Source organism: Monodon monoceros, unplaced genomic scaffold (genome assembly GCF_005190385.1).
Source record: "Monodon monoceros isolate NGI ecotype Baffin Bay Population unplaced genomic scaffold, NGI_Narwhal_1 Super_Scaffold_2, whole genome shotgun sequence".
NCBI lineage: Eukaryota > Metazoa > Chordata > Mammalia > Artiodactyla > Monodontidae > Monodon > Monodon monoceros.
In genome coordinates, this window is record NW_021703776.1 from 44421533 (window position 1) to 44440115 (window position 18583).

The 18583-nt window shown below is 39.3% G+C and overlaps 2 protein-coding genes across 3 annotated transcripts in view; one reads left to right on the top strand and one right to left on the bottom strand.

Annotated features, from left to right (window-relative positions):
• MIOS (meiosis regulator for oocyte development) overlaps positions 1-18583 on the bottom strand; it is a 114379-nt gene that overhangs the window by 95428 nt on the left and 368 nt on the right. The gene's annotated exons all lie outside the window — the stretch shown is intronic.
• The window catches only part of COL28A1 (collagen type XXVIII alpha 1 chain), a 157859-nt gene that overhangs the window by 32173 nt on the left and 107103 nt on the right, over positions 1-18583 (top strand). Inside the window, 4 exon segments of the mRNA XM_029233287.1 lie at positions 9618-9677; position 10371; positions 10794-10861; positions 18286-18354. Of these exon segments, the coding sequence (XP_029089120.1) occupies positions 9618-9677; position 10371; positions 10794-10861; positions 18286-18354 (198 nt within the window).

Consider the following 18583-nt stretch of genomic DNA (forward strand, 5'->3'; position numbering starts at 1 on the left):
ATAAAGACGCAGACCTACTGGAGAACGGACTTGAGGATATGGGGAGGGGGAGGGGTGAGCTTTGACAGGGCGAGAGAGAGTCATGGACATATACACACTAACAAACGTAGTAAGGTAGATAGCTAGGGGGAAGCAGCCGCAAGGCACAGGGATATTAGCTCAGTGCTTTGTGACAGCCTGGAGGGGTGGGATAGGGAGAGTGGGAGGGAGGGAGACGCAAGAGGGAAGACATATGGGAACATATGTATATGTATAACTGATTCACTTTGTTATAAAGCAGAAACTAACACACCATTGTAAAGCAATTATACCCCAATAAAGATGTTTAAAAAAAAAAAAAAATCCCTAGTACAGAATAATCAAACAGAAAACTTTTTTTAAGTTCACAGCTCTCAATACAGAATGACTATATTTTTGGCTTCATGAAAAGTATTTTTAAGTCCAGGGTATTCAAACACGCCAGATTTTCCAGTTGTCCAAACCCAATAATGGGCCTTCTGGTTCTCCTGGCAGGCTAACACCTTTGAACAAGGTTGCGACTGCTCAGTGTATAGTAGTGCGAAGAGAAGAATCCCTTTACAATTTTAATTACAAATATCTGTCTAATGCAGAATCAGAGCCAAGCTGCCAAACTATGTGGCTGTTTTTCTTCGGGGATGTCAAATTCTAAATGCTATTTCTGTCCTGGGCCTAATTAAAGGGAAAGAATCATTAGTAATGCAGAGATTCTTATTGTGGAAAGGGCTTTGACCTACATGCCTATCTGCCCACCAGGATACTAAATGAGCTTATTAACTCATTTGACGTGAGACAACTAATAGTGACAACTTGACGTGGCTGCCAGAACATGTGGCATGTCAGCCATTGGCTTCAAGACAGATGATTTTCCTCCCCAAATCTCTGACACATATGGTCCTCAGCAGATGGGGTACACCCTGCGTGCGTGTGTATGTGCGCATGCGTGTGCAGAGCCTGCCAAGACGAAAACTCCGATGGATCAAGGCACCCAAAATGCTGCCAACATTTCCCACAAAGGTGCTGAGTCTAACCCACAGGCCCAGTCAAGTGGGGCACTAATGTGGAACACAATGAGTTACTGCATGTCTTCAGAGCGTTGTCAGAATTCTTTTCTTTAATACTTATATCAGTGCTCTTAATTAATTCAAGTAAGTTGCAGCAGCAACAGTGCAGCAGGGAAAATTAAGTTTATTCTAAGAGGAAGGTTTTTTTAAAAATTGTCGTAAAATATACATAATATTTATCATTTTAAGCATACAATTCAGTGGTATTAAACACACTCACAATATTGTGTATCCGTCATCACTATCTGTGCTCACAACTTTTCCATCATTCTAACGTAAACTTTGTACTCTTTCAAGAATAACTCTCCTCACTTTCCTCTGCCCCCAGTCTCCAAGAGTAGGTTTTTAGGAAACATATCACGCTGTTAGGAATCTCTCTTCTCTCGTAAATTGGTGCCCCTCTTGGATTTATGGAGAGGGTTCACCCTGAAGAGTTTCCAGCCACTCATTTTGTGCTAGAGGAGTCCTAAGAGTGTCCACCAGAGCCTAGATTCTTAAAAGCTCTCCTGATGGGCCGTGGAACAGTCTTTCCTTTTAAGGAAAATGACACACAATTCGTTAGGATTTTTTTTTTTTTTTTTTTTTTTGCGGTACGCGGGCCTCTCACTGTTGTGGCCTCTCCCGTTGCGAAGCACAGGCTCCGGACGCACAGGCTCAGCAGCCATGGCTCACGGGCCCAGCCGCTCCGCGGCATGTGGGATCTTCACGGACCGGGGCACAAACCCGCGTCTCCAGCATCGGCAGGCGGACTCCCAACCACTGCGCCACCAGGGAAGCCCTCCTTAGGTTTTATTATATATAATGAAATATGACTTTCCTATTAGATTGAAACATATGAATCATCCTTTTTGTAAGTCAAACCTAGCTGTATATTGTCAATTTCATTCGCTTTAACCTAATAGCAATCAAGAAAAGGAGTTGAGTTACTAAAATCTGGTACAATTTTCATCACATTCTCCAGCAATTCTTTGTTATTATGGAGTTTTTCTTCTTTGAAAAGCATAAGTAGGTAGAATATGTGAACAGTGATCTTTTCTCTTACCCAAGTAGATGTTATTAAAAAAGATTGCAGTTGGAGATTTTAAATAATGATGGTTCCAACAGTGCAGTTGCTTAATAACTGCTTTATATGTAGAGTTACATTGTGTGATTACAGTATTGCCAATTATTATTTATGTTAACTTTACCACTAGTTCAGTGACAACACTGATCCAGGTAGACTTTATGTGCCTGAAACGGCATATAAGTTGGCTTGTAATAGTAAATACTTTCATGTGGCTTATTTTTATTTTAGAGATTCTTTGTCTTCATATGATGGTTCTTCAACTATGGGTAGATTGTAACTATCTGATTTTTGTGTTTTTCATGCTGTAACAAAGATATAAATTTAGTCTGCAATCAAATTATTTTTGAAATACTTTAAGAATGGAAAAGTCCCAAAAGGCAGTTTTTCTTGGTGGTTAGAGCACTGGCTCTAAAGCCATACTGCTGGGGTTCAAACCCAGCCCTATATTGTATTAGTTCTGTGATTTGGGAAACTCACTTTTCCTCCCCATACCTCTGTTTTCTCATTAATGTAATGGGTTAAAAATAGAGTTGTTCTGAGGATTACATGAGTTAATACATGAAAAGCACTTAGAATAACACCTGTTACATAGTAAGTGCCATATGTATCAGCAATAATTAAGCAGTTAAGTATTTTGACAACCCTCTTTTCATTAATGTAAAACAAAGCTAGCCTGATATGTTTTCTAAAAATATGCCTCTTATTACATAACACTTCTCTGAAATAAGAGAAATTAGGAACTAAAAATAGAGCTTGATTTAACAAGAATTTGATAAATGTTAGTTTCATGCCTCCCCACCCCCCCTGCTTTTTCTTCTTTCCAAAAAAAAAGGGCTTCTCTTGACTTTTCTCCCAAGCCTTCGTATATAGTAATCACTTCATTGAGTTTCAGCTAAGAATGTATTTTGTCCATACTTGAACCATTTTGCACCTACAAAATGCTCATTCATCATTTTCTTCCACTGGAAAAGTATGAGAATATTTGTCACAAGACTTAAAGTATTACAGTTGGTGCTATACATATCTAGGAAACGATAAAAAGAAGTTGCTAAAACATCTATCTAATGTTAAGAGCCCAAGGTATGACTAAATTATTTATAATTGTATTATTCAAGAAAAGGTAAAGTTCTGTCCTCAAAAAATTCAGAGTCTTGGACAACCATTCATTATTTATTATTTTAGGGAAAGGAAAGATGTTGACTTTGGTTAGAGCCAGGAATAAGAAGTGTTGGGTTTCTCTAGCTGAACTTTCCATACAGTGTAACCTTAGGCCATCTATTGGCCTTCAACTGGAAAAAAAAAAAAGATTAATTGTATCTGGATAAGTTTGTAGCAAAAACTGTGCGATAAGTACTTTATATCACCATGTAATGTATGCACAGTCGCTCTTAGTTAAAAACGTAAGTAAAGCAGTGGGAACGCCAGAGGAGCAATTCCAAACCCCCAGTTCCCCCTGCCTAGACCAGGTTTCCTGTTTTGTTCACCTCTAGCAGCTGGCACAATATCTGCTCCTTAGTCACTGTTCAGTAAATGTTTGAGGCCTGGATGGTTGAGTAGATAATGTCAATTAGCTAAACATTGAGAATGGAGAGCTGAGCAAAATCACATGACATCCTCCCACAGTCTATGGGGAGACATATTAACACATGCAGAAATGCAAAGTTGCAACTGTAATGAATGCTCAGAAAAAGAGGAAAATGATGTTATCAGTGCCTCTAGAATAGGGATTTTACCTGACCAGAGAGGCCTTCCCTGAAGCCATGCTGTTTAAAATAAGATCTGAGGGATGAATAAGGATTAACTAGGAAAAGAGAGAGGTAACCACATCCCAGATAGAGACAACAGCACATGCAAAGACCCTGTGGCAGGAGGGAACATGGCAAGTACAAGGAACTGAACAAAGGGCAATGGTGCTAGGGTGGCTAGAGAAGAGGCAACTAATAACAAATAGTTTTGAAAAGGCCACAGGACCACACCATGCAGGGGCTCACAAGCCTTGGAAGGAGCTCTGTCTTTACCCTAAGAGCAAAGGGAAAGGACTTGAAGGGTTTTACTCAGATTAAAATTAGAAGATTGCTCTGGCAGCAGTGGACGGGTGGGGGAATAAATTAGAATGTGCTAGAATGGATGCATGTAGAGTATTATGGACTTTGCTGTAGTCTGAGCAAGAGATGATATTAATTTGGGGTAGACTGTAGAGGCATGGTAGAGGACATGGAGGTGGATGGATTTGAGATTTATGAGCATATTGTTAGGTGTTGGTGACGCACTGCATATGATGGATAAGGGAGTGAGATACGTTAAGAATGACTCCTAAGTTCTGGCTTGACATGTGGAGGGATCTTGATGCCCTTCCCTGAAATAGAGAATGCTGGAAGATGATCAGGTCTGTGAGTGAAAGAATATGACTCTGTCTTTGGAAAGGATGAGTTACTTTTGAAATTCCCTTTTTCCTGACTTCTTTTATACTGCCTTTGTCAGCTCTCCCTGCCCCCCCTTTTTTTTCTGGGCCACTGTCTTCCCCAAATCCCCACAAGACACCTCTGTGTTCTTTCACTCCCACCCAACTTAAATGTTGGTACTCTCCATGGTTCTGACCCGAGCCTCCAGCCTCTTTAATCACTCTAAAGCTGCACTGTCCAACAGAGTAGCCAGACGTGGCTATTGAGCACCTGAAAGTGGCTAGTCGGAGTTGAAATGTGCTATAAGTGTTAAATACACGTAGGATTTCAAAGGCATAACATGAAAAATAGTGAAAAATAAAATCATTAATAAGAGTTTTATATTGCTTATATGTTGCAATGATAATATTTGGGGTACATTGGGTTAAGTAAAATCTGTTATTACTTCCTTAGTGTGACTACTAGAAAATTTTAAATGACAAATGTGGCTCACTGTATATTTCCAGTGGACAGTGCAGCTCCAGACAGTGATGCTGTTGTCACCTCAGTCCTGTCCGCTTGCCCCACAGAACTGCTTACTGTCCCCAGAACATTTCACATCATTTTATGCCTCATACTCTCTCCTTTTCCAGAACTTTCATTCCCCTCTTTCCTGCTAGATTAAATATGATTCATACATTTTTGTTCAGAGCAAATACCTCCACTACTATATAAAACTTTCCCAATTCCTTAAGGTAGAATTAAACATTTCTGCCTCAGAGTCTTACATGCTCTCTTAATACCTTTTTTATAGCTAATTCACATGCTTATATTTTGTTTTATATTTGTTTGCCTCTCCAGCCAGATTCTAAGTGTCTGCAAAGTGCAGGTGCAACCTGATTTATGTCTATAATTATGTTGGGGGTACTGGGTACCAGGTTGGTGCTCAATGAAAGTCTGGTGAATAACAATTGCTCTACACATATTATACAGCTACCATGTGACTGGTTATGACTTAGATGTTTTAAGCCAATATTTCATATCCTCTCAACAATGCTGCAAGGTAGATAAAATGATCCTCATTTTGCATGTGGGGATCTTGCAAAAGCTCAAACTTAGTAAATTATCGAACCAGAATTCAACTACACTGACTGAATGAAAAAGCCATGTTTTTTTTTCCTGTGATACCATGCATACTGAAAAATGAATTTTAAAATGGAGATTATATTCCTATATCATAAAATAGGAAAAAACACCAATTTCCTAAGACTGTTAGAAGATTAAATGCGATAATCTATATGAAGTGTCAGGGCAGTGCTTGAAAGCAGTAGGTTTTATTAAACATTGGCTTTCTCCCATCTTGAGGTCCATAGCATAGGCATCCTTAATTTCTGAGAAGGATCAAAGTGGTTTACCTAACTCCTCGATGCCCCTCACATGCTTACAACTCATGTTCACTTTCATTCACACTCATCCAAAGGTCATGAGACACAGACTTCTCTGGGGCTATCGACTTTAACCCAGTCCTCTCTGTATATCCCCCTGATGTTTAAAGAAAGTGTAGTAGAGAAATAATAAGTAGTACTGAGGGTATTCAATCTGTGGGTGTGTTTGTTGGTGAGGATTAGGGCAGGAATAATAGCAAAAAAGGAATCAAGCCTGGCGTCTTTCAAGGCTATGTTCCCTTGGTGAATTCCAGGAAAATCATTTGGAATAGAGTGCTGACTCTTTTCTTCCTGTTCTGTCTTATCCAGCTATGGTATTTTATAATCAGAACCACTTTCTTTACCATCTCAGGAATCTCTGTAGGAAAGGGAAAGGGGAAGTGTGACAGGGATAGACATTAATTGTGGACCAATACTGTTCTGCAGGTCCTAGGTTGAGATGCAAGCCTCCTGGGAAATAAATTTAAGCAGGTAAAGTGTGAAGATATGTTGCTATGGGGCTGTGTTCAGGTAAGGGAAAGTGGCCCCTCTATAACCTCAGATCCCTGTAATTCCCCTGAAAAAGCAATATTAGGAAGTCTCTCAGTTTCTGTTGGTAGGGGACCAAGGCTAAAGGGAGCTCATGCGCTCAAGGGTAATATAGTTCTTTATCCTCTTGGCAAGTTAACAGCAGAACCAGTGCCTTGTCCAGAGTTGGGAAACTTTCTCACCAACCTGTGCTCTTGTTTGTTTTAGATCAAACATAGGGACAAGTACACAGTAGGGCAGAGCTTCCACTATAAAACACTTAAATTCTCCTCCAAATACATAAGACATATAAAAGCCTTCTGATCCATTACAGAACCAAACTACATACCAAAGGGCAGGGAATGAAGAGGATAGGGAACTTAGAGCCTTATACCATTATTATTATTATTATTATCATTATCATTATTTTAATGGTGTGTTTTACCTCTCAAACTAGCCCTTTGAGTTTAGGGCCTTTGTTTTAAACTTCTCTGTATTTATTACCATCCACATAGCAAGTACTTGGTGTTCCTTTGCTAAGTGATGGAAACATTCACCCTTATGCTGTGTAACGGACAAGGAGATTCCAGCTTGAATGGAGAGCACAAGAAGTTATAAGGAAAGATTCTTTGAAGTTAAAATTTGGAATCTTTAGGAAACTGAATATTCTCTAGCACTTAAACTTGAGATTAAGAAAACAACTTCAAATTTGGGGAGAAATTTTATATTCTCCCCAAAGAGAGAATATTTGTCTGATATACAGAGACAAATCCCATGGCCAAGAACATGTAAAAGATAAGAATGGCAATTACTTGGCGGCTCCAGAAAATTTAACCTATATTAAAAGATAACTAGAACCTTGAATTTTAAAGGGAAAAATTCAGGTTGATTTATCTGCCAGATTGACTTGTACTCAAAAGGATAAACAGAAGGTACTGTTCAATTCAATCCACTGAAATGCCAAAGCATCATGAACTCTTACAATCAACTGATTTTGAGACAGGTTTTCTTTGTTTGATTCATCTTGAGCCTCGACATATCTTTTAGGGAGGTGATTTAACTATGACCCTTCTCCTTTCTCTTCTGTTCCCCTTTGCATTTGGCTAAAGTCAACAGACTTCTTTCAAGTAATGCCTCTACCATATCAATAGAACATTGCTCTAGTTACTAAGAGTCCCCTCCAAAATCACAAGCCTCTGGGGAGAATTGAGGCTTTAGCTTAGTAAAAATTCCTTTGTTCCCCTCAACCTGGGAGAAGGTTTGCCTCCACTTCCTGTCTGTTGGCTTATAAAAGGATGAAGAGAAGAGAAAAGTCTGTAAATTTAGTGAAATTTTAAATAGCAAGTATTCATTAACTCCAACACAAGCATACTTTGAAATTTTTCTTAACATAAATTAGAGGTACATGCATGTATGTAAAGAGAAAGAAAAATATCATATGATATCACTTATATGTGGAATCTAAAACATGACACAAATGAACATATCTATGAAACAGATACAGACTCAAAGACATACAGAACAGACTTGTGGTTGCCAAGGGGGAGGGGGGTGGCAGAGGGATGGATTGGGAGTTTGGAGTTAGCGGATGCAAACTATTATAAACTATTATATACAGAATGGATAAACAAGAAAGTCCTACTGTATAGCACATGGAACTATATTCACTATATACTATCCTGTGATAAACCATAATGAAAAAGAATATATATATGTGTAACTGAGTCACTTTGAGGTACAGCAGAAATTAACACAACATTGTCAATCAACTATACTTCAATAGAATTCTAAAAAAATAACAATAAAAAAACCGAAGGAAACACACCGAAAATTAACAGTTGTTATAGATAGATAATGTAAAATTTTCTTTGTATGCTTTTCAATATATGGCAAATTTTCTACAGTGAAGATACATTATTTTGATAAACAGAAAAAATTAGCATTATAAAAAAAGAAATGGTAATCAATAGCCACTCTCCTTTCCTCTATCAACATGCCAAAGGCCCAGAAGCTTGAGAGACCTAAAGACCCATATCCCTGTGGGTGATACTGAGGTGTGAGTTTGTGCAGGCCAGGTAACCCCTCTGGGACTCAGGTTCCTCACCTGTGAAATGCAGGAGTTTGAGTGCCATGGTCTCAGTTCTATAATGCCTGAATTCTATGATGGGCCTGCCACATCATAGACTATATTAACTGAAAATGCTTCTGGTTTCTAGTAACAAACATCTCGACTAATAGTGGCTTAAATCATAAGAACGCTTCTTGTTGAGTAAACAGAATGTTTGAAGGTAGGTAGTCTAGGACTGGATCAGGAGCTCAGTGAGGCTGTCTAGGAGCCAGGCTCTTTTAAGTTTTTTCTGCATCATCCTCTTCAACTGTTGGCATTCATCTGAGAGACTGTTGCCTCATGGTTACAAGATAGCTGTCACACCTCCAAGTAGGAACAAAGAAGCAGAGGCAAAAGTTTCTCTTTGCATCCAGTAAGGTCCCCACATCTCATTTATCAAAACTGAGTCGAAGGACTAACCTAGATTAATCAGTGGCAAAGGGAAAGATTCTACCCTTGTTTTAGACGGATTATCATTCATCCTACATATCTGAGGGCGAAGAATAGTTGCCCACTGACCTGAACAGGTCAGAGTTCTAACAGCAGGGAAGAAAGAAGGGAGAGGATGATCACTGGGTAGAAAACAACTGTGTCTGCCAGAAGCACTTAATAAAGATGTATTGAACAAATGAGTGAGGGCCACGTTATGACTTTCATGGATCCTAAAAACTTTTGCCTTTCTAGGTACTTTCTTCCATAAAAATGTTTAAAATTATATTTTACAACTGAGTTGGTATAAAGAAAAATGTAATCCAGACTGTATTCATTATTATATACACTATTATTATGTTTATTTTTTATTCTGATTTTAAAAAAGAGACATTTTCATGAACCCTAGATACTGGGTCATGGCTAAGTCCACCCTGGGTCTGTGCTGTCTGTCCTCCTGGATGGTAAACACTTGAGGGTGGAGACTGTGTGCTAGGTTTTGTTGATGCCCTCAAAGCCCCTATCACATCACTATATGTCTAAGAGCTGCTCAACAAATACTATGGAGTTGACCTAACATATCACTGTTTCTTCCTCTAGGGTGAACCTGGTCCCCCTGGTCCTCCAGGAGCCCCTGGTATTGGACAGCCAGGTATTAAGGTAAAGATACTGGTCTCTTGGGCCATTGATGACTACTGAATTTATTGTAGGGCTGGGGGAGCTGTGATTTGAACTCTGCTCACTGTTACCCTCATGGATACAAGGAAGCCCTCTGTATGAGTTAATTACAGGCTGGATGCTTGGACACTGCAATGCCCTGGTCAGGGGCAGTTACCACAAGAATACTCTATGTATTTTTTGATTTGGTTGGAATGAAAATTTTGCTTGTCTCCAAATACCCACCCTCTTGCCAACATACGTTTAGTTCTGTTGAGTTTTCATGGATTTTAAATGTTGGCACGCAAAAATGTTACTGGGAAGTGAAACACCTTAACGTGTCAACTATCACCTGCCCGCATCAAATAAGCACAGAGGGGCAGAAACCAGAAGAACCATGACATTGAATAAGTAAATGTTGACGGAGAGGTTTGTAGGGAACTAGAAAGGACTAGAACACCCAACAACCTTGGGTGCTCTACATCGTGCAGGATGTACTAGAGCAGAAGTGCTTGTTTTAAATGGCTTTTCTATGTCATTGGGACAATAAGACTTCGACGCGGGGCTAAACCAGAGAGCAATACAAAACAATGCACTTCGAATGTAATAAGGTGTCACCATGGAATGCATTTAGACAATAATCACATTGAGATTCCAGGGAAGGTGGAGTTTAGACTGGCAGAGTTACTGGAGAAGGGTTCTGAAGGAGAAGAAATGCGAAACAGAACAGAAAGGCGAGGTGAAATGGAACAGGGCAGGGTGGCGGGGGACGCATCCCCGGATGGTGGCGAGGGGGCAGAGAACAGCACGGGCATTGTTAACTTGGTCATTTCAGTAACCAAAAAGAGTCGTACACGGTCTGACCTGTCAATTGCTACGTAATCGTTTCTGAAAGCTGAAATTGCATTTAGACAAGAAGGAATGAGGAACGTTTGGGGGTAATTTGTTCACTTAAATTCAAGGCATTTTTCCTCCTCTAGATTTTTTTTTAATCTTTAAGAGTTTGAAAAGTTTGACAATCTTGCTATTTATCTTTGTTGAAATCTCCAGAGTATTTTGTGCTATGTGTATTCTTCATTTAAAAAAGCAAACTTTCATTCAATTATTTCTTCCTCCTAGGGGAAAGAGGCCAGGAAGGAAGAACTGGGCCTCCAGGACCGATTGGTGTTGGTGAGCTGGGCCAGACAGTGAGTAGCAAGAAATTCTAGGTGGAATTAAAAGGACAAATATAGTTCTTATGTGCTCTTTTGGGTTAGAATAAATGGTTAAACTCAGCCATCTTTATCTATTTAAACAACAAAAGATGATAAATATATAAAGACCAGATCCAAGTGTTATTTTTCGTAACACTTGAAATAGGGATATCTATCTATCTGTTTATATTTATAGGATATGTACAACAGGCTCTCTCTTACTGTAATCTTTTGTGAGATTAATCAGTTTGTCCTAGAAGAAAGGAGTTCTCATATGTCAAAATTTCCTAGGAGATAGGAGAGCTAGATTCATACCTAATGTCTATACTTTGTAATTGACTTTCCTGTAACCATGAGAAAATCACTGAGAATAAGGACCTTGCTCATTACCTAACCCGTGAGTATACTCTAAAGCTAGAATTGATCATGGTAGACAGGTAATACCTGTGTTATTTGCAGCTTCTACCTTATGTAGCTTTGATATTTACTATTGTTGGAAAAGAAAAAACAATTCTGTCAAAAGAGAGCTGGAGAGGAAATGAATAAAACATGACTGTTCTGGAATAAGAAGCTTTTTAACTTTTCAAGTAATCATTATTCTCCCAGGAAAGAACAGTAGCTGACTTGCTGGGGTACAAATAAAAACAAACGATTGTGAATAGTTGGTCACCCAACTGGGCTTTGCATTGCATAGTTCCTCACATATAATATTAACAGAAACATGTGCTTCCTTGCTGTACTTTGAGAATGAAATGGTACCATACTATCTGAGGGCTAGTCTTTTCACCAATGTCTTGATACACTAATTCAAAAAAGAGAACATCATATAAAGGAAAAATACACTGGTCTAATTATCTACTGTGTTTCCACTAACTAGATAGGTCTTTTAAAACTAAACCACTGATTGAGAGTCCGCCTGCCGATGCAGGGGACACGGGTTCGTGCCCTGGTCCAGGAAGATCCCACGTGCCGCGGAGCGGCTGGGCCCGTGAGCCATGGCCGCTGAGCCTGCGCGTCCGGAGCCTGTGCTTCGCAACGGGAGAGGCCACAACAGTGAGAGGCCCGTGTACCGCAAAAAAAAACAAAAAAAAACTAAACCACTGAGAAAGAAGATTATGAGCTCCCTGCAGACACTGCTGGTTCTACACTGGAGAGGCTGGAAACCTAGAAAACCGAAATGACATCAGCTAGAAATATACAGGCCCAGATAGGCTACCATGTATAGAGGGAGTACAGCAGAGAATTTGGGAAGTTTTTGACAGAAATGAAAAAATCTTTCCACAATGATCTGAATAAGTGGGAATAAAAGTGAGCTTCATGTTTCACTGCAAAGCCTTTATGAACTGTCCAAAAGAATCTGAGATTTTTGAAGCAGGCATAAGATCTCTTCTTTTTCTTCTACATGCCTACTTTTAACTTAATAAACTTAATAAACAGCTCTGCCTTGCTGCTGGATCCTAGGAGAGACTGCATGGCTAATCATGGGACAATACACGACCATACATGTCGAATTTTTTTTTTTTTTGGCTGCGTTAGGTCTTTGTTGCTGCATGCTGGCTTTCTGTAGTTGTGGCGAGCTGGGGCTACTCTTCGTTGTGGTGCGCGGGCTTCTCATTGCAGTGGCTTCTCTTGTTGCGGAGCATAGGCTCTAGGCACATGGGCTTCAGTAGTTGCAGCATGTGGGCTCAGTAGTTGTGGCACACAGGCCCTAGAGCTCGCGGGCTTCAGTAGTTGTGGCGCACGGGCTTAGTTGCTCTGTGGCATGTGGGATCTTCTGCGACCAAGGATCGAACCCGTGTCCCCTGCATTGACGGGCGGATTCTTAACCACTGCACCACCAGGGAAGTCCATGTTGAATTATTCATCATGAACTGGGTGTTATACAAGCCTAGGCTATGTGTCGTAGGAGTTCATCATTATTCTTGAAGATACAAATAGTTTCATGAGTAATTGGCTTAGACTCCTATGGCATCTACTCCATTGCTACTTTTCCCACAAGCCACACCTATAGCCCCATATGAACAGACAAAGGAAGAACAAAACTGAGCATGTTTTGCTAGCCTAGCTAGAAATAGACTCCTGTTCTCTTCATGAACACAGAGTATGAAGATATTTGTGTCTTAGGTGAATGCTCACCAAACCACATCCATTTTAAAGAAGGCTCTAAATAAACAAGTAGACAGGGTGTCAATCAATCTATTTTCCCAGCTCTACCACCATCCACTCAGTTTTTTTTTTTTTTTTTTGCCGTACGCGGGCCTCTCACTGTCGGGGCCTCTCCTGTTGTGGAGCACAGGTTCCAGACACGCAGGCTCAGTGGCCATGGCTCATGGGCCCAGCCGCTCTGCGGCATGTGGGATCCTACCGGACCGGGGCACAAACCCGTGTCCCCTGCATTGGCAGGCGGACTCTCAACCACTGCACCACCAGGGAAGCCCCATCCACTCAGTTTTACTGAGTGGCTGGGATGGAGGTTATACACAGGATCAACATAAACTTCCTTTTAACAAACCTAATATGGATACTACCATTGCTGAGTGACCAACCTGCAAAAGGTACATGCAAGCCTGATGTCATCTTTCTCTGGAAAGGGCCAGTCACACTGGTAGTATCAATATGTTGACTAGCTGGAACTCTTTCATAATGGAGAGGGTCATGATGATGGCCATAATTGGTGGGGGGGGGGCAGGCAATTAATCAAGTAAGGATTTGCCATTACTGTCCACCACTGAAGGACTTACTGAACGTCTCCATAGATCTACTATGATGTATATAAATATGGATATATTTGTGTGCTTCAAATTCATGGGTTTCATGAATCTGAGAATTCAACAATTTTGAAAGTTCTTAGTTGTTATCTCTTCAGATATTTTATTTTTCCATTCTTCATTTATTCAGAAATTCTGTTAGATGTTTAGTTGCATTTTAAGGTGATTTCCTCAAATCTAACTCATAATTCACAAATTTATCTTTTTCTGGTTATAAAATGTCCTGAAATCATATCTTGTATTTTTAACTTAATGAGTATTTTTTCAAATTCTTAAAGCTAATTTTAAAAATCTGCCTTTTTTTTTTTCTTTTACTAATATGTTTTTGCTATACTGTCCTCTTTGCTTCTTATATTTCTATGCTTTTCTTAAGACCATTAAAAAGTATACTTCCTTTTTTGGTCTCTATTATTTTATCCTATTATTTGGCAACCTTGGGGAAGTTTACATTATATTGGCTCACTTTTACTCACTGAGAATTATTTTCTTGTATGTTTTGTACTATCACATCTGAACTCATTGTCAGCCAGGTTTAATTGTGAAAACCCAAGTGTTCTGTGTGGAGCATGCTTGAAAGAAGTGTGCATTTGCATCTCTTATGTACTCCAGGCACATCCTTGATGCTATTGTCTTGATTAAGGTGTCCCCAGACCACCAACATGGTGTCACTTGAAACTACGAACCCATACATAGCACAGGACCAGGTTAGGAGTTTTTGGGCCCATTTACAGCCCAAGTGAAGGTAGACAAGATTCTTGTCATTCATAACACTGTGTTTATGGGATGGCTTTTTTCTACCCTGCCCTTTCATTGAAGATATATAACTTTGAAGGTCCTAGCTTTATGGGGGGGATCTTAGTTCTAATTTTCTCCTTGTTTTCCATCGAGTGAGCCAAAGTCTTTGTTCCTGGTTCTCCCTCTTAGACTACAAGACTTTGTCCTACCATACAACCACACTTTTTTTTTTTTTTGCGGTGCATGGGCCTCTCACTGTTGTGGCCTCTCCCATTGCGGAGCACAGGCTCCGGACGCGCAGGCCCAGCGGTCATGGCTCACGGGCCCAGCCGCTCTGCGGCATGCGGGTTCCTCCTGGACCGGGACACGAACCCGTGTCCCCTGCATCGGCAGGCGGACTCTCAACCACTGCGCCACCAGGGAAGCCCCAACCACACTTTTTACCCAGAACAGTTACAGTGTCAGCTTACATGCTTACCTCTAGTGTTCAGCACTCTTTTTGTTTTGGAACCCTGTGATTTCCCTTATTTATTGATTTTTGGGGCCTTCATTTTAAAGAAAAATGTATATTATTTGCCTTTCTGTTTGTAGCTGGAGAGTTTTCATGATATTGCCAGAACATGAAATTCTTGTTTGTTTTCTTGCTATCCAATCACAATTACACAAATTAGAGTGACACTGTGAAGTCTTTGATTTAATTGGGAACTAAAATCATAACAAAGATGGGAAGGATCTCAAGTAATACATGAAAATATTCTCCCAAAATGTCATAATAAAAAATCAACAATGAGAGCTTTTTAGTTATTTCAAAGTAACATAAAGACTTACCTTAGGACTGACAAAGGTTCTGCTGAAAGAACCTTTGTTTCTTTGCCTGAATCATTTCAAGTGGTTTCAGGTTTAGCACTAACTACTCTTTTTATGTAAAAGTGATAAATAGATCTGATCAACTGAATTAATATTCCAGCTCCATGACCTAACTTTGAACTGTCAGCTACCTTCTTTAATTATATGATTACCACTAGTTTTGTGTTGGTCTGACAGATGACTGATTCATGAATAATAAATTGATTCAGATTCTCAGGGTGATCTGTTTGTTTTTTGTGCAAGGATACTCAGAGCACTATCTGTGAAAAATACCCCCTGAAACAAAACTATAATTATTTTGAAGTTAAAAGTAAAGTAGATTTCACTGTTTTAATATTAAGGATAATTTATATTATTATTGAGCATATTTATATGTAGCATATGCTTGCAACGTATATTGAAACCACTTTTATTGATTACCCACACTATTGAGATTATTAAGGAAGATAATCAGATAATGGACAGTCATATTTTATCTTGTTAATGTCTCATATAAAGTATTTCTGATCAGACTCTGTTAGCTGATAATTAGTTCCTTCCACTAGATATTTTTAAATTAGAAGTGTTCATTAGAAGCCAAATAAGAATGTCACGGCTGTGATTAGTTCTCATGGCCTTTGAAAAGGACACTATTTTTTACAGAGCATTTTTGTCTTTTAAAAAATAATCTGAAAAAAAAAATCTGTTGGTACTGTCTTAATAAATTAACAGTATAGTTCATCTAACCCAAGTACTTTCTCTTTCTCTTCTCTGGTTGGCAGTCATCTTTCATCTTGACTGTTTAACTGGAAAACTTGAGAATATACTGATGGTGTAGAATATTACTCTGACAGTTTCCAGTAATTACACTCTTTTTTTTAATGCCCCTAAGTGATTGTTCACAAGCATTAACTCTGTTCTCAGCAGCCTGGAACACATGACTCCTAAAAGGCTTCATTATTTTCATTTTCACCTTGGCTAATGTATTCTAGAAATGCAGAGACGAAGGAAGGGTCTGTGCTTACTCTGTGCAGCATGCCTCTCTCCATATTGCTTAACATAAAGCCGTTCACTCTGAGACTATCTAATTTGTAAAAACTTTATAAAAGGACATTCTGAGTAATTGCAGGATTCAAGGGAAATAATTTTGTTAGTGATAGCACATATTTATTGAGTGCTTAATATGTAAAAGCTTTAAATTTCTCTGAGCTAATCTTTGTATTAATACGTGTGGTTGAGGTAGGTACTATTGTTACCACCATTCTGACGACAATGCTGAACTTTAGAGAGATTGAATTATTTGCTTAAGATCACATTGCTAATATGTAGCAGAGCGGGGGCTTGAACCTCAGTGCAAATGACACCCAAATCTGCTTTTGGTTATTATGCAAGACTGTAAACTTTATGAGACAGGGAGCAGGGCTGCCTACTGTTTTCAGACCCTAGCACAGTGACTCGCACCTACCAGGCTTTTGGTAAACATTTGTTGAACGAATGGGAAAAAAAAATTGAATGAACTGGAAAAAGATTCCTCTGCATTCAATGTAAATTGAGTTATTTTCATTTGTCATATCGGTGGGGAAGAAGAATAATTTGTTAATATTTTTGGTATCGTGTGTGATAGTAGCTAGGCCTTGTCTGTTTAGTTTGCAATCTAGTTTTCACGCTTATGTTTACTTTCCCCCTCGTTAATTGCTCTAACATTAGAGTAAGCTGTCATGGATATTAGAGCTTTGATTAAGGTCTTGGATGGTTAAAAGCTAGTTTTCCCACAAGCATAGCAATTTAAATTGAATTAAATGCTAGCTTTTTCCTTCAATTAAAGTCTTTACTAAATTGGCTATGCACAAATACTAAAGAAGACTCTTTTAAATATACAGTATTAGGGAAAGGCAAAAAAAATTAAATATGGGATACAGTTAGCTTTCTCTCTCACAAATCTGTAGCTGTGATCAGTCACTGATGAGCATAATGCTATATCCTAGCTCTGCTACCAGGCTTGAGTAGAAAGTATCTCTTAAATTACCCTGGATTACTATATATTGAGTCCCAAGATCACTCAGTGTGTCTGCAGCCGGCTGGCTTTGGGACTCTGGGCAACTCAGTAGACCTTGTTCCATCAAAGATTTACTGCCCTGGCAAGAAAGCCCTAATTATCTTTCTAGGTCCATTAGAGGAAAAGCTCCAGTTCATGTTTCTACAATTCTTGTTGTTAGTCCCTTTTCTACTTTTTTTTTTTTTTTTTTTGCCTTCTGGCCAAGAAGAAAGAGGGGAAAACTTTATAACCTTTTAAAATTCCAGGTTTAAGTGACTCTTTTGCTGTTATTTTTCAATGAGTATGTTTCCTGTCAGTCCATTTCAAAGCCTGGGACTGTGTTGTTTTTCTTTCCTTATGTGAGAAGTCCTCACCTATCTGAGTGCCTTTTTGAGGAACAGCCACATGGGCTTCTTACTTTTAAACACTGAGATGGAAAATCCTGTTCCTCCTTAATGATTCTATCACGATTCCTACTTGCACATAAACCTCCAGTGGATTCAACCAGTTCCTGAAAGAATTCAAGTTTGAATCTAAATTTATCAGGATGGAAATTAAAACAACATATGAATAGAATTCAGTGCTTTAAAACAGCTGTGTAGTGATTTCTTCACAGGGCTCCCCTGATAACCTAATTAAATGATTAATCACTTCACATCCTTCTCCAGGCCACACAGTCCTAGATTTTTAGCCTTTCCTCATAGGATTGATTTCCTCATCCTTATTCTGAAGCATCACTTAATTTCCATTTTCCTCCAATTGAGAACACCGGAATAGAACATCTTATGCCAATCAAATGGAACAAGTATTTAATACAATGAGAATATTATTCTTCACAACTCTATGATTCTACTGATCAGTATGGAGTTTACTAGAAGGATTCTCACTAATTACATGAACAGGACTATGCCCATGTGAACTGAAATATGACCATTTTCTTTCTTCCCGTCTCCTCTCTTCCCTCTCCTCCCATTCTCTCTCTTTCTCTCTCTCTCTCTTTTCTCTTGTTCCTCACCCCCTCGTATCCTAACCAGGGTCCCCGTGGGCCTGAGGGAGCACCAGGAGAGAGGGGCTTACCAGGAGAAGGACCTCCAGGACCAAAGGTAACAACAACACCTTCTACACTGAGGGAAAATGCTTTGTATTGCACGGTCATGAATGACAAATTTACAAAAATGTGTCCTAGCCAGTTATCCCAGGTCAAGGATCTTCTCCTGACCATCTTCACCCTATTAAACGAAGTAATATGTAAATTTCCCCTTAACATAAAGCTATAGTGACATTTGCAAATATAAATAAGTAACTGAAAGGCTGCTTCTTCATATAATTACC